This window comes from Vigna angularis, chromosome 7, assembly GCF_016808095.1.
Source record: "Vigna angularis cultivar LongXiaoDou No.4 chromosome 7, ASM1680809v1, whole genome shotgun sequence".
In the NCBI taxonomy this organism is placed as follows: Eukaryota; Viridiplantae; Streptophyta; class Magnoliopsida; order Fabales; family Fabaceae; genus Vigna; species Vigna angularis.
In genome coordinates, this window is record NC_068976.1 from 7986374 (window position 1) to 8003929 (window position 17556).

General features: G+C 31.9%; 1 protein-coding gene across 1 annotated transcript; it reads right to left on the bottom strand.

The window, feature by feature from the left end:
* Nucleotides 1-287: 287 nt before the first annotated feature.
* On the bottom strand, nucleotides 288-15234 carry LOC128197705 (LEAF RUST 10 DISEASE-RESISTANCE LOCUS RECEPTOR-LIKE PROTEIN KINASE-like 2.1). The gene is made up of 4 exons (XM_052880064.1): nucleotides 14457-15234; nucleotides 12708-12740; nucleotides 2418-2441; nucleotides 288-1675 (listed from the first exon to the last, which is right to left on the bottom strand). Exons 1-4 carry the CDS (start codon nucleotides 15193-15195, stop codon nucleotides 414-416), a joined length of 2058 nt encoding a protein of 685 aa, XP_052736024.1. The 5' UTR covers nucleotides 15196-15234; the 3' UTR covers nucleotides 288-413.
* Nucleotides 15235-17556: the final 2322 nt, after the last annotated feature.

A 17556-nucleotide genomic window follows, 5' to 3' on the forward strand; every position in this document is an offset into this window, starting at 1 on the left:
GTAACTAATTATTATTGATTTGATGACTCCTAAATTATTTGGTTACATTCAAATATAATCTTTCACTGTTACCTACCTTACAACACAATCTCAATTATTCTAGAATTTAGTAGAAACACATACAAGAAAATATATCTGTTTAATTATTTATTTTAACTAAATTTAATTTCTCATTTTTTATCATATTTATTATTATATTCGATTAAGTTAGGTTTATATATATATATATATATATATATATATATATATATATATATAATAAACAGATTGAAAACTTTGAACAAATGTTTAAATTTGGTAAATCATAATATTTAAAATATGAAGTATAAAACAATAAGAAATAAGTCACAAAATATTACAAAGGAAAAATGTTCAAAGTCAAATAGTTGGATGTAAATAAATAATTTACACTATCAAATACTTTCGTCTAAGGTAACATTAGAGGCAATCTTTTCTTCACTGGATAAACTTGAAGAACCAACAAAGTGGGACAATGTTGTTTGGTTAGAGAATATTCTTTCACCATCTTCCGATGTGTCATGTGGATACAGAGAAGGCTTTGGAGGTAATTTTAGGTTTGCAATGTCTCCTTCAAGCATTTCCACTACTTTATTTATGGAAGGGCGATCATTTGGTTTCAATTGTATACACCAAAGTGAAACTATGATCATCTTTTTTACAATTTTGTTCTCATTCTCGGTGACATCTTCCATTTCTATATTTTTTCCTTTGCCAAGTTGATCATAAATCCACAAGGGAAAGTAAAGTTGGCTTGAATGCTCTGCATGGAGGTTTAGGTTTTTCCTCTTGTTTGCTATTTCCATCAAAAACATTCCAAAACTATAAACATCAGACTTATGTGATATTCTTCCAACATTTTTATAAAACAACTCTGGAGCCATGTACCCAATTGTTCCTCTTGTTGCTGTCATAGTCACAACACTTTTATCTGTTGAATATAGTTTTGCCAATCCAAAATCAGATATCTTTGGGGTGAATTTTTCATCAAGGAGGATGTTGTGGGGTTTAATGTCAAAATGCAAAATTTGCATCTCACATCCATGATGTAGATATGAAATTCCACGTGCTACTCCAATTGCTATATCATGTATTGTGTCATAGGTTAAATGTAGATTTCCTTCTTTAGAAAATATAAACTTGTCAAGAGATCCATTAGACATGAACTCATAAACAAGGGCACGTTTTGAGCCCTCAGCACAATATCCAATTAAATGCACTACATTTTGGTGATGTATTCTTCCAATTGTTGCAACTTCGTTGATAAAATCTTCTCCTTTACCTTTTGATTTTCGTAACACTTTTATAGCAACACATGGTCCACTACGCAACTTCCCCTTGAATACAAAACCATAACCTCCTTCACCCAATTTTTCATTGAAACCTCTGGTCATCTTTTTAATCTCCTTGTATGAGTATCGAATAGGCATCAAACTATTTTGCTGTAAATAATTTTCAATATTTTCATATGCTGAGGAATGTCTTCTTCTCCACTTGTATACCAAAAAAACAATAAACAATATCGTGCCAACAACATATCTAACTATGAAGTATGGTATAACATAATGTCCCAACGCAAATGAATATCCATATGTATATCCATATTCACTTCTATCAAAATAAGTTTGAACATTTTGGTTTTGTATTGTAAGCAATCCTGTGAATTAAAATAACTAATGTCATCAGGATGTAATAAAAAAAATAAGAAGAAATATCTTGACACCTTTATTGAGCTAAAAGATAACCACTTTTCAACTTTTTTATTAATTTAATAATAATAATAAAATCGATAAATTTTTATATTTATTTACGTTTATTATTGTTATTATATTAATAAAAAGGTCGCTAAATCTGTTTAAAAAATATAGTTGCTCACGTAATTACTCAATAAAACAAAGAAGAAAGAGTGACTCTCTTACCACGTATACACATATTGCTATTTTTAAAAGTATGTTATTATAAGTGTTCAGGAATCAAAATCATAGATGTCATCAAAATAAAAAACTAATAATAATAATGTGAAACTATTATATAACAATTTTGGCAAAAATAGTTTGTATAAATAATATTAGTTATATTTGGAAAATTTTCTTTATATGTATTCTTACAAAAGAAAAATAGAAAGATAAAAAAGAAATCATATTATCTATAAATTAGAAATAAAGTTTTAGAAAGTTATATAAAAGAAGGTCTACAATTTAGTTTATATATAAATTAGTTTTAACTTTTAAGTAATTTAATTATTTTTTTTTATATTTTTTCAAATAAATATATTATAAAGAAACTTGTTCCATTATATTTATTATTTATAACATGTAGAAATAGAGGAACGGAACCCTGTTATAGAGACAGTAAACTTTTCTTTTCATTTTTACTTATATAGAAATGGAGGAACTCACCATTCCTGATAGCAAAAATAGTGTCTGCAAAAAAAAAAGATAATCTTTGAGTTAATAAATGGAATGACAAAATCAAAAGTAAAATATTCTTTTATATAAAGGGTCAAAATAAACGGTAATAATCCAGGGAACAATTTGGTATTTTACTCATTTTCTGAATTATGTTATATATCCTATAGTAAAATCTTTGCTTAAAATTGTTACAGAGTAATCCATACACTTATCTGGATTAAATTAATGTATACGAATACACATATATTTGCTGATAAAAAAAAAATATACATATATTTAAGGAGGAACATATGCATGATGTCGCTGATGGAACAAATATTACCGTTAACCACTTATAGTAGTACTGTTTTACATGACTGTTGAAATATGAATTTACTTAATATTTTAAACTTAATAAAAGCAAGTTTAAAACCTAACATCCCTCAAATCTAACTCCCTTTTTTATTCATTACATTCAAAAAAGTGATTTTGGTTTTCCAATTTACTGAAATTTATAATTTTCTAAATCTAGTTTTTAAAGACAAATTCGACATTTTAAACTAGCTAAAACTAAAGCACGATTTTGGAAATTTGAATTTCTAGTTATTAGAATAGTTAATTTGTTGATGATTACTTTTTAGTTTCAAGAATGATTGATTTAGACATGATCTTGGGGTTTGGGGATTTTAAAGTTTTGAGAAGGAGGTTAACAGGGGAGACACAAACACTAATAAGATCTAAGCCCAACCACATAAGGGATTGATATCACTCTCTACCCAACACCTTAAGGCAATTGATTAATGTGTATTTCATCTTTATATACTGCTCTACCATCTCATTTCTATCCAATGTGAGACTTAGACTCACACTTGAATTCCCAACAAAATTTTTAGTTGGGCAAGAAACGCTGATTCTAATACGTTATTTTAGTTATTTATGGGTTTCTAAGATTAAGGTTAACTTTATCGTTAATTAGAGATGAACCAGATCGTTAAATTGATGCATGTAAATAGAAGTTGATCTTACCAAGATAGAGTTATATTTTTAGAATGCCTATGATTTTCTTTCATGAATTGTTACTTACCTATAACTATTATATATGAGCATGTGTGGATATGGTTACATTAGTTGTGGTGGATTGAATGCTTTGGGCATGTTGCTTGATGAATATGTTTATTATGTTAAGTCATATTGTTGATGTTTAAGTATGTTTGAGAATGATGAGTTTCTTGTGTAGAATCTTAGTGGATTGGTATATGTGATGAATATGGGTCTTAGCCAAGTTATGAATGAGATTTATGTACGCTGGCCCAGGGAAGCTCGTTGTAAGAGTGGTGGAAAGTGACATCACGTACTTGCGTGATGAAGCTCCCTAGGACAATGGTGAGGATAACACTTCATTTGCTCAGTAAAACTCTTGAATAAAGTGGTGAGAGGTGCATCGTGTACTTCCTTGGAGAAGCTCCCTAGAAGAGTGGTGGGGAATGACAATATGTACTTGTCCGGTGAAGCTCTTGCAAGAATGGTGGAAAGTGACACTATATATAGGTATGATAATGTGTACTTGCTCAGTGAAGGTCTTGAATAGAGTGGTGGGGGTGACACTTATCATTATATTTTTATGTGCCAAGATGTGGTTGTTGATTGGATACTCAGTTTGAGATAATGTGTTGATTTCCTTGAGTAATGTGATAGTTGATTATGGGATGATTTTGTAGATCAATGAACTAAAATTGATAGTTTGACTATTATGGGTGAATCTTATGATGGTGTCTTTATCTTATGTTTTATTTAGCTAGTTTACCCTTGCATTGTTTGACTATTATGGGTGAATCTTAATATAATTTTACTTATTTGTTTTGTAATATACTCCCTTTTTCCCTTTAATGCAATTCGTTATGTTCCTTTATTTGTTTATGGCTTATATTAAGGGGAGTATTCTTTTAGGGGAAGTGTCTTCTTATACAACTTTTTGTTAAGGATGAAAAAAGGAGAAGAAATATTTTGTTTAAAAGCTTTAAAATGTTTATCTCTTTTCTGCTAATGCTTTCTTCCTTAAGTTGTGTATGAGTACAAATTATGAATATAGGTTACAAAAGACTTTAAACCAAAGGAGTATTTCATCATCATAAAAAGTGGGGAGATTGTTAGCAAAAAGAGGAAGCATTGAAGTTTTGATGATTCCAAATCAAGTCTCAAGAACTCACATTATAAGAAGACCTTCATGAAGACTTATTTTATGTGCTAAAGATTTTGTAATAAGAAGTTTTTGTATAGGACCTAATGTTTTTTTTGATTCCTTATAATTTATGCTTTAATATTCGCTTTTTAGTCAAAAAGCTCTGCAATAATCGATTAGCTACTTAAGATAATCGATTATCATAAATAGGTTTTTAAATTTTTCTAAAAACTTTAGTTTAGGCTCTAGAATAATCGATTACCAGAGAATGATAATCGATTATCCATAATCGATTACGACTTACCATAATCGATTATCACGACTAGCTATTGGAGTTTTTTAGCATGTTTTTTACTGTTGTGAATTCATTAAATGCATAATCGATTATCTTATTTCGATAATCGATTATCACATGAGAGAAAGCTAACAATAGATTTTTGGAGGTGTCCTTGAGTGTGGTCTTTATAAAGATGTTTTAGACTCTCATTCTAACACACAACTACACTTGTTAAATTGAGTGAAATGTGACATAGGGTTTGTGTAACCCTTGTGCTTTGACTTTGAGAACTTGGTGTTGGTATAGAGCGAGAACTTTCACCAGGATTGTGATTGAGTGTTGTTGTTGTTGCTGAGTGAAGCTTGTCATCCTTTGTGAAGATTCAAAGGAAGTGTTCATTCTTCATCAAACATTCAGAGGAGGTGTTTATCCCTTATGATTTTTAGGGGAAGAGAGTATCATCTCTTGGGGTAACAAGAGAGGTGTTTCTAAACCCTTAAACTTGTTTTTTTTTTTGTGATTTTAAGGGTTTATTGGTTTTATGTTAATGGATAGTTAATCTTTGTTTGGGGTTAGGAACTGGATGTAGGATCCTTGTGATATGAACCAATATAAAATTCCTTGTGCAAATCTTTGTTTCCCTACACTCTTTATTGTTGTTTATATTATTTGTTAAGTAAATTTTATAAAGAGAGAAGAAAATTATTTTTCAAAGCACAAGAAATCAATTCACCTCGACATCTTGTTTTTTGTCCAAACACGCAATCATTTCGCTGCACCGCTCTGACAGGTATACAACACAATTTTTCTGCTCCTAGAACTCCTCAACAAAATGGTGTGGTTGAGAGAAATAATAGATCACTAGAAGAACTAGCTAGAACCATATTGAATGAACCTTTATTGCCAAAATACTATTGGGTTGATGTTTTCAACACAACTAGTATGTTTTAAACAATTTGTTGATTAAGCCTATTTTAAAGAAAACCCCTTATGAGGTTTATAAAGGAAGAAGGCCTATCATAACTCCTCTAAAAAAAAAATTTGTTGTATATGTTTTATTATAAACAATGACAAAGAAAAATTTGGCAAGTTTGATGCAAAAGATGATGAAGGAATCTTTCTTGGTTATGTTTCAAATAGTCATGCGTCTAAGGTATACAATAAAAGACTCATGATTGTTGAGGAATCTCTGCATATTGTATTTGATGAATCTAAAATTGCAAGATCAAGTTTTTTAGAAAAAGAGAATTGAAGTTAAAGTTGAACCATCTTGTAGCCATGAACCAATAACTGAAACTCTTGTTCACACAGCTTGCCTAAGGATTGGAAAAATCTTAAAGGACTATCATTGGTGAAATTGATAAGGGAGTTTATACTAGACTCGAGCTTAATAATTTTTGTGAACATGATGCCTTTGTATTACACGTTGAAACTAAAATTGTTAATGATGCATTGAATGATAATAGTTGGATTGTTCCTATGCAAGATGAACTTAATTAGTTTACTAGAAATTATGTGTGGTGTCTAATTCCTACAAGTAATTATATGAATGTGATTGGCACCAAATGGGTATTTAGAAATAAAATGGACGAAGATGGTAATATTGTTAGGAACAAGGCTATACTAGTTGCAAAAGACTATAATCAAGATGAAGGAATTGATTTTGATGAAACACATGCACTTGTTGCTAGGCTAGAAGTTGTTAGATTGTTATTAGCATATGCTTATATGTGTAGTTTCAAATTGTTCCAAATGGATGTTAAAAGTGCATATTTGAAAGGTTTCTTAAAAGAAATATTTGTATCACAATCACCTGGTTTTGAAGATCATCTTTAACCTAATTGTGATTTCAAATTGAAAAAGGTCTTGTATGGTTTAAAACAAGCACCACTCAGTGGTATGAGAGGCTAAGCAATTTCTATTATTAAAATGGTATATTAGAGGTGCTATTGATAAAATACTCTTCATTAGAAAACATGAAAAAGATGTTATACTTGTTTAAGTGTAGGTTAATGACATAATCTTTGGCTCTAATAACAATTCCTTGTGTGAGGATTTTGTTTCAGCTATGCAAGGTGAAATTTAGATGTCCATGATGGGTGAATTGACTTACTTCTTGGTGCTAGTTAAACAACTAGAACATGAAACATTTTTGAGGCCGTTAAAATATTGTTTTTAGTATTGCAAGGCAGTTGCCACTCCAATAGCCACTAATTGCTACATGGACTTAAGCGAAGTTGGACAATCAATTAATGCAACTAAGTTTAGAGGGTTAATTGGTTCTTTACTCTATCTAAATGCAAGTGGATCTAATATACAATTCAACTTCTATTTATATGTTAGATGGGATGAATAATCCAACATCTACTATTCATTTATCTTCTAGCTTCTATTTATAGCATTCTCGCCTTTATCATGTTATTTTATCCTAGTTAAATTACTTAGTTTCCACTAGAGTTTTAGGTAAGTTACAAATTAGTGATAATTTTTAATATTATGGTTATAAACTTGTCAAAATTATCGTTTTACCTTTTACCAATAATGTTTCTACCTTTTACACACCTTTTGACTTGATTCATTATGATATATATGATTCATCATCATTGGTTCCTATCAAAGGGTGTGCAATACTTATTGTTTCGGATGTGAGGGGCAGTGCTGATCCCATGTTTCCACGTCACTCTCTTCTCGTCTTCCGTACGTCGAATCTTCTGTGCTCACTTCTCAGTTCGCTGGTGGGAGACCTGCAAAAGATTCTCCGATTCCAAAGTCAGTTGAGAGCTAAGGCGTTTTTCTCAGACAGTAATGAATGTGCAATAAATGCAACCTATCTACCACTCACCCTGGATCTGTATTTATAGTTTTCGCTATGGGCTTGGGATTAGTGAAAAGTTAATCACGGCCCAATTCAGCCCAATAGCTTTTGAACCCTACTTACCTTAAACTCAGATGATTAATAACGCGACCGGCCGCCCTCGGGTCTAATCCTCAAGGCCGGCCGGTCCTGACGGGTACACGGCCTGGGCGGCCGGCTTCGGGTGAGTCTTAAGTATGGGCGAACGGGTATCCACCCTGCCATGCATAACCTTTCACAACAGTGAGTAATTACGGGCACATGGGCGTCCGCCCGTTCAGGCACATGGGCGTCCTCCCGTCAACACGTAACCCCTCTCCATCAGTGAGTAAAAAGGGTAGTTTTCCGGGTCCCGTATGGTAATATGGGCGGTCGGTCCGATGACGTGGATGTCCTTCCGTACGGCGTCCGGTCCCTGCTGGTACACAAGCCCCCCAAGCCCTAGTGCACGTAGGACTTCGAGGGTTGCACGGCGTGGGCTAGCGGTCCGTAATTGGGCCGGATCTGGTGGGCTTTTGAGTTTGGACTTTCGGCGGGAAAACACGTGGCGCATCCATACTGGCGGAAGGGGAAGCACCTTCACATGGGGCGTTGGTTGCGTTGGATCTGGACGGCGCAGATGCCTTCAACGGTCACTTAAATTTCCTATAAATAGCGTGTGGGAACGGTGTCATTTTCACTTCTCTCCGTTTTATTCAAGATTTGAAATTCTTTTTTCCTTAGGTAATAAATGGCCGTTGTCCATACTGAGTCTGGTTCTGAGTCGTCGGGCAGAGTCCGGGGGGGGGGGGGGGGGGGGGTCGGCAAGGGTTGGCGGCGATTCTCCAAGTTCGGTCTCTTCTCGCTTCCTGGATGAGGCTGTTGAGTCTTCGGGGCCGGATCCGGAGGCGTCGAACACGGCGGGCGATCGGATATTCCACGGCGTGCCTTTCTTCTTGCTTCAAGGCGGCGTCCGGGTAGAGGGTTCTCCTTTCGAGCCGGACGGTTATGGGATAGTGGTATCTGACTGGGCTCCTTACGTCCCTGGTCTGTATGCTTCTGCGTATGGCTCCCGCAAGGATCTGGAGTGGAGGGTCAACCGCACACACATTGTTTGGGATATAGAACACTCAAGACTAATCCGAGCGGGAGTTAGTATGAGAAATGAAAGGGTTTTCTACGAGAAGAGGTCGAGCCCGGACGATTTCTTCTACGTGTACGTGAATTTCTTTACTCATCTCTTCACCTGGGTGCCTTTTACCAAGTTCCAAATGGCCGTCCTCCAGGAGGTTAACGTGGCTCTAGTGCAAGTGCATCCTAATTCATGAGCGGTCGTGCAAGCATTCTTGGCTATGTGCTTAGCTGTGGGCGTGACTCCCACAATTCCTGTCTTCTTTCATTATTTTGAAGTCCGTCCGCCTCCCACCGGAGGTTGGGTGTCCTTCACCTCTGTTCGAGAGAGAGCACTTTTTCGTCCTTTCGCGGATTCATTCAAGAACTTCAAAAATCATTATTTCAAAGTAATCATCGACGTCGCCGGCCGCCATGAATTTCATGATGGCGAAGGGAACCCGTTGTTCCTTTTTTACTGGACGAGGGAGCCTCGTAACATAAAGGCGTTCTCTGTGGGAGCATTGAGTCCATCCGACTTAGAGGTCGTGCGCACCATCAATGCCCTCCCCCGCCGGATTTCCGCCCGCTATTTGGTCGAATGCCTTAGTCTTTAGGATTGTGGACAAAAGGCGTTCGGTATGGTATTGGGGCAGTGCTGGTCCCACGTTTCCACGTCACTCTCTTCTCGTCTTCCGTACGTCGAATCTTCTGTGTTCACTTCTCAGTTCGCCGGTGGGAGACTTGCAAAAGATTCTCCGATGCCAAAGTCAGTTGAGAGCTAAGGCGTTTTTCTCAAACAGTAATGAATGTGCAATAAATGCAACCTATCTACCACTCACCCTGGATCTGTATTTATAGTTTTCGCTATGGGCTTGGGATTAGTGAAAAGTTAATCACAACCCAATTCAGCCCAATAGCTTTTGAACCCTACTTACCTTAAACTCAGATGATTAATAACGCGACCGGCCGCCCTCGGGTCTAATCCTCAAGGTCGGCCGGTCCTGACAGGTACACGGCCTGGGCGGCCGACTTCGGGTGAGTCTTAAGTATGGGCGGACGGGTGTCCACCCTGCCATGCATAACCTTTCACAATAGTGAGTAATTACGGGCACATGGGCGTCTGCCCGTTCAGGCACATGGGCGTCCTCCCATCAACACGTAACCGCTCTCCATTAGTGAGTAAAAAGGGTAGTTTTCCGGGTCCCGTATGGTAATATGGGCGGTCGGTCCGATGACGTGGATGTCCTTCCGTACGGCGTCCGGTCCCTGCTAGTACACTTATTATTATTGGATTTAATTTACGAAACATTATTATGAGTTTTTTTTTGTGTGTATATCTTATATTTTATATTATGCTTAAAACTACACATAATGTTACTATTAAATGTTTTATTTATGTGATTAAATAGATGGTGAGTACAAAATTTTGTTAATTATTTCATAACATTTTATACTATATATACTCCTTAATAGAATGAAGTTGCTGAAAGAATACATCACCACAATCTTGAATCTACTCATTCTTTTCTATTGTATGCTTGAATTCTCAATGAAATATGGAATGAAGTTATTCTTATTGTTGTTCATGTAATATGTCTCTCTTTCAAAAGTTCTATGGTTATATTTTTGATTACTCTTCCTTGACAGGTTTTGGTTCTACTTGTTTTGTTTCTCGTCCACAAGTAAAACACTATAAGTTTTCATCTCATTCTATAATATGTATTTTTCTTAGTTATTGAGATGGTCAAAAAGATTATAGTAGCTATGATCCTACCAATCACAAACTCTATGCTTCTTGTTATGTTGATTTATTTTAGTACATTCCATTCTATTCACTTCCTTCTAACTCCCACAATTTTACAAAGTTTGATCTGATTTATATTGATCCATTTTTCCAAAAGTGATGATGATGTTGTTGTATTAAAATTGAGAATTATGGATGATATTCTACTACTACAATTAAAGATGTTCCATGGCTTCTCAAGCACATCTTCTGATTGTTGATTGTCCTTGTCCTCGATATCTTCCATGTGTTTTTAGTCCACCAAATGTTGCTTGTTCCTTTTATTTTTTTTTCCTTTTGATTCCTTTTTAACCATAATTCATAGTTTGTCCAAGCCCGTAAGAGGTTGTCCTCAATCCACTTTAGCAACAAGTTATCAAATAGGAACTTTCACTTTTATATAAGGTTGCTATTCGGAACTTGATATTTCTTCCTAGGAAAACAAGTCATTCGCTCTTGATAGGTCAACAAAATAAAATCAAAGTTGAATGGATTTGTTGAGAATTACAAAGCTCATTTAGTCACTAAATAATATATTCAAAATTATGAAAAAACCTTTTGTCCTAATGGTTATGATGGCAACCATTCATACTCTTATTATTGTTGTCTATATTCGTTAACAAGGTATTTGTTAGATGGACATAAAAAAAAACGTTTTTGGTGATAAGACTATTTTTCATTGTTTATTATTCTCTCTTTATATATTGATTGATGACATGAAAATAATTGCATATGATATCCCATCAAATTGTAGTTAAAATAGCAGATAAAAAGAATAGTTTGAAACGAAGAATTTGAGTCATCTTCATTATTATCTTGGGATTGAAGTTTCATAAGTATCTTCTCTCTCAATTCCCTTATTGAGCTTAATATTAAATATATGTCTTCTAATGATGTCCCTCTATTTAATCACACTGTGTATCTTACTATATTGTTTTCAATCTAGTATATCTAACTATTATTGTTGGTGATATTTTTTATGCTGTACATGTTGAGTCAATATGTTGTTTCTTCCATCATAGTTCATTTTGGACAATCGTTCTCTGCATTTACATATCTTTGTATTCTAGTTTCGGAGTCTTCTCTTGCTTTCATAATCTTTCTTCGAATTGTGTGCTTGTTCTAATGTTGATCGTGTTAGTGGTTATCCTAATGTCATTCTAATCATAAGTCTACTAAATATTTTTATTTTATATTTTTACAATTTTCTAGTAGATTATCTTATCTCATTGAAGAGCAAAATACAAGCTATTGTCTATTAATAAAATTAAATTGAATATTATGTAATGATTCTAAACTTTAATGAGATAGTTTGGTTGCATTGGCTTTTTTTTTTTTACATTATGTTTCTCTCTTTTAGGTCATCTCTGATGTATTGACGTCAACTCTAATGTATTGAAATAATAAGTGTTATTCAAATTACTAATAACTCAATTTTTATAAGCACACAACACATTAAAATTAATTGTTTCATTCATCGGTACCTTTACATTTGTTTGTCATCTTTTCATCTTCTCAAACTGTTGCTTTATTTACAACAATTCATTCGATTGAACACTTTTACTTTTGACTGATATTAAGATTCTGTACTAATTCTTCGTGAATTTTAGGATAATGTTATATATATATATATATATATATAAATTAAATAAAGATAATTTAGTTTTTATAGTATTATCATATTTTTGCATTTCTATTATTATGTCTTGTATCTTTTATTAGAAATTCTATTACGTTTTTTTTTGTAAATTATTATCTTTTGAATCATTGTTCTCAATTATGACTATTATTACAAATCTCCACAAATAATATTTTATATCTAGAATACAAATTTAAATTTTTGATTAAAAATCATTAAAATTCATATTTTATAAATCTTCAGAAAACACAGTATAAGTCACATTTGACAGAGAGGAAAATAACCTTTTCGAAATGCAGGGGAAAGAATATTAATCTAGAAGACAAACATAAAGAAAATCAATATTTAAATTAAGAGATATAATTTTAAACATGAAAAAAAAAATTAGCTAATCTGATAGTTATAAAATCAAAATTAGTTGCTAGTATTACGTACCAATTCAAATAGAGGTAATCCAAATAGGTAGAATTCTTACCTATTAAAAGTTCCACCGGCCGAACCCACCACGCTGTTTATCCAAAAAAGGAAGAGAGTATCAGTATCAGATAATCACAACGCTGAGGAAGACAGCATACATAATTTCAGAAAGGTAATGTTCAAAGATGTCTAAATGCTTTTATTTCTTTTTGAACAACAAAAAAATGTTTTACATGAGGTCATGCATAATGAAGGTAAAATACAGAAGTAAAAAAAAAAAAACTAATAAATTAATTTTTGTTTTAAAAAAACATTTAATTAATAGAGTGACTCTTTATGGATAATGTGGAATGGAAATCTATGACTATAATTATACACTTTTGAAACTTAGTTTTAGAAAGTGTCAAAATCTAGTTTTTAAAGCAGTCAAAACATGTTATAATAGATAAAAAACGGTTTTTAGTGATAATCAGTATCTAACCTAATTTATATACGGAGTTAATTGAATAAATACTGGCATTTTTTTAAAGCTCATGCTAGACATTTGAGATCTCAATTAAATTGACAGTTCAAAACATGTCTATCATTTGTTGACACAGAAAAACGTATTAAAAAGAAATAAAAGAATTAATAAGCATGAAAGACCAACAAACAAATGAATTTTTTTAAAAAAACTATACAAATATGAAAGATGAAACCTATTATATGAAAAAAAAATATAAACTTATAACTCATAATTCATGGTGTATTAGGGTGTCAATTTATTTATACCGAGGCAACCCTCCCGAAAAATTTGAAATACTCAAAATTTCATATTTCTATAAAAGTATAATCATTTTCTTAATTTTCATCTCAAAAGTTTCCTTTAGTAAGTGGTTAACGAAAGAAAAATATTAATTTCTTTTAACATAAAATACCAAATTAATTATAAAGACACTTGTTGATGTAAAATTATTATAGATTGGAGAAAGATTATTGTTATAAAGTTTGAAATTTTGAATCCAAAACGTTATTATAATAGGGACTTTTGTGTATACCAAAATAAATTTTCTAGGGCATGTACTTTTCTTACTATAATAAACACTTACACAATTAAAAGTTTAGTTATTGTAATAATTAATAGTGAAGAACAGCTTCCAGAACATTAAGGTAAAATTATAATAAAATTTATAAAAGAACAAGTACAAAAGAATTATTTATTAATTATTAAAGATTATATCATTATTGTTAAAATTATAAAGATAATTACAGAAATTAATTAATATTTTGTCATTTAATAGAACCTTTTGTCATTTAATATTTTCTATTAACTAATGACATGACTTTTATATTGTTCTATCATTTGGCTTAATTATGTTGTTATGTGAAAAAATGTAAAATTTTAAATAATAGTGTACATAAAAAGAAAATAGCAAAAAATATATTGTTTGTATTGATATCTAATCGTTATACTTTTAATAATTTTTATGTCATCATTTCTAAAGACTAAGTTACTGTTATTGTCTCTACTATTAATTAAAATGATTTTAGTAAAAATAACAAAAATCACTAATCATATTTTATTAAAAGAAACTCACATATTTTCTAATAAATAGAAACAAATAAACAAAATAAGAAATTAATATAACAATTAAGTCATTTAGTTAATAGAATAATTAAACTACATCAACTCAATTAAAAGATATAATTTTAAAAAAAAAAAAACTGTTGTTTTTAATACAGACTGAAATAAAAAAAATTGAATATTTAAATTATGCGAAATTTGAAATTTAATTAAAACTAAAACCAGAAAGCCTTTACGTCATACCTTGATTCCGGCATTGAAGCGTGAGGCTGGAAGAATGGAAATGGCAGTCGAAATAATATGCACAACGATCATGACAGGCGAGACGAATCCATGAAAGCTGAAATCCATAAAGTAGCGCTTTGTGTATGATGGCATAGGAATAATTATTTGTGTCCAAACCCCACCAAGATGTGGGAGCAACCAGCTTTACTTCACAACCAACTTCTAAGTCCTCTGCTGATAGGTCACCAGCAAAAGCGTACATGTAACCCTTGGACTCCCAATTCACGCATCCACCAGTATCCACATACTTACTGTTCCCACTCACTCCATCACTACAATCCAAAAACACTATATACTCGTACAAAAGCTTATCACTATCATCAGGCCAATCACGGTACCAACCAAGGTAGGGGGGACTCAAGGCGTAGTCAAAATAAGTGAAATTGGTGGGAGACAAGAAATAGCGAGGAAGGGAGCAGTTTGTGGGTTGAAGTCCAGGATCCGCCACTCGGATTGTGAAATTATTGTAGTTGATAGCCTCCACACGAAATGTTCCAGAGAACAGAGATAACACCGTTATATTGTTTTCACAAGATAACTCATACCGACCGCACACTTTTGGGTCTCCTTTCAATCGGAATGGATAAGATATGTTGGTGATTTTGCCACAGGAAGAGGGGGAGCAACCATCTCCTCCATCAATTTGGTGGAGTAGAAACACCAAAACTATCAATGATCTCTCTCTCCACATCCTCATGCCTAATATCTCTTCTGTTCCAACAATTCTACGGTCCGATCCAAGCTCATATTTAAAGCCAGTTTCACAAAGTTTCAGGTTAAATAATAAAAATATTGTAATACTTAAATAAATATTCAATATTTAAAATATGGAATTGGTCAACCATCAAGAGATGCTCGGAGTGTGTGTATCCATCGGGAGAAGAAATACTCATCTCTCTCTAAATATATTTTATGTAATTATAATTTTAAATTTAAAAAATAAGTTTTTAAGGCAAAAGTTTAGTACTTTTACCTATTTTTTATAAATTAAATATATTTTTTATTGGGACAAGTAATTTTATTTAACCTAATTAATTAATCAATTTTATATTTATTTACTTATAGATTTTCTTTTTTATAATTTTTATTATGTATAATTTTTTCGTTTTACGTAATAAAACATTCGTTAATGTTGAATATTTTTCTTTTAATTTGAACTACATAACAAATAAAAAAGGTAACCATAATAAATAATAAAATAAATGTAATAATTAAAATAAATATTTAATATCTTAATAGAGATATTTAATCAACCATGAATAGATGCTTATGATGTGATACAAGAGGGAGGAGAGGGATTTTTATTTCTCTAAAATTGAAAATAGGTAATGATAAACAAAAGAGTATAAGAATAAAAAAGTTAAAATATAATATATGATATGAATAAAATTATATAAGTTATAAAATACAAGCTACTTTGAATTAACGTACAGATTATAAGTTGGAGATTCATAAAATAAAGTTTTCTTATGTATTTTATTAAATATTTTTATATTAATCAAACTAATTTATAAGCTAATTTTTTTTAACCCAACCAGATAAATTATTAATTAATTTATTGATTTTACCAAAGACACATATGAAAAAAGTAAGAAGGGACAACTAATGTGATAAAAGAGTATAAAAAATAAATATTAATTTTAACAAATTTATTTATTCTATTTTAGTATACATGTATTTAAGTAAGTTAAAATTACTATTTTTTCTAAAAAAAAAATTATTAAGATATTTAAGTACGTTATAATTAGGCTTAATACATTTTTGGTCCTTATATTCGTCATTTTTATTCAAAGTGGTTCTCAAGTTTTTTCAACATTAAATGTAGTCTCTTTTTTGTAAATTTTGTTCAATTTAGTCCTTTTCGTTGAAGGCGTTTAAATTGTTAATGACATAGTGTCAAAGTTAGTAATCAGTCACGTCATTCAGTGATTGCTGACTTTGACACTATGTCGTTAACGGTTTAGATGTCGTCAGCGAAAAGAACCAAATTGAACAAAATTTATAAAAAAAATATACCACTTTGAATGTAGGAAAAACATGAGGACCACTTTGAGAAAAAATGTCGAATATAAGGACCAAAATATGTATTAAGCCTTGTAATTACTACCAATTGAATCTTCTTTTCAGGCTTGTATTTTTCTTCTTCAAGGTATCCATCTCCTCAGCATTTTTTTTCTTAAACTCAGCAAACTCTGACTACATCTTCTTTGGAGCTTCTAATGGTTATGTCAATAGAGGAGGGTCTTGTTTCTCATTCTCCAACCATCTTACTTCTTGTGAAAACCATAAATGTTTTTCTTCACAAAATACAAGTTAACCCCACAGTGAGCGTCAACTACTCTTAAATAGCCATGTAAGTATCTTTCAAAGACGTTTAAATGCTTTCAACCTTCAAACTCTATGGTACTGATCCTCATTCTGAGTACTCATTCTCCTTGAACTAGGTGGGGTGTATGCCTACAGAAGACACTATGACACTGAAGTTAGCCTCAGTAAGCAATAAATGCAACACTAATGAAAGTGTAATCAAATACATTATAAAACGCACTTTTATACTTACAATTTATGGGCTTTTTTACCTAGATGGATTTAGGGCCATTGACCTAAATACTTGTTGATTTTTAAATCATTGTAGTTAATCATGGGTTATTATGTTTAAATGTCCTATATAATTTGCATTGACCAAATAGAGATTGGGCGAATACATGCTAACTTAGTAGTTCGATATGTACTCATCCAAAGATGAGACCTATACTAGTATGATCAAGGAGTACTCGGCCATATATGGTACAATTGGAATGTTACCTACTTGTTGTAGTTCAAGTTTTTATACCAGCTTTATAGTATATGCAATAAATACAAGTCTATAAATGGTTTTATGGATTTTAAAATTTCAAATAATTGATAATTTAGCTAATCTAGCTACTAAAACAATATTTGATTTTACTTGTTAAAAAAGGGTTTTTTATATCGATTTTGGAATCGGTATAGAAATAGGGCGTATATAAAGTGTTGACTTTTTATATCAGTTCTAAAATCGGTATAGAAAGTGTAACTT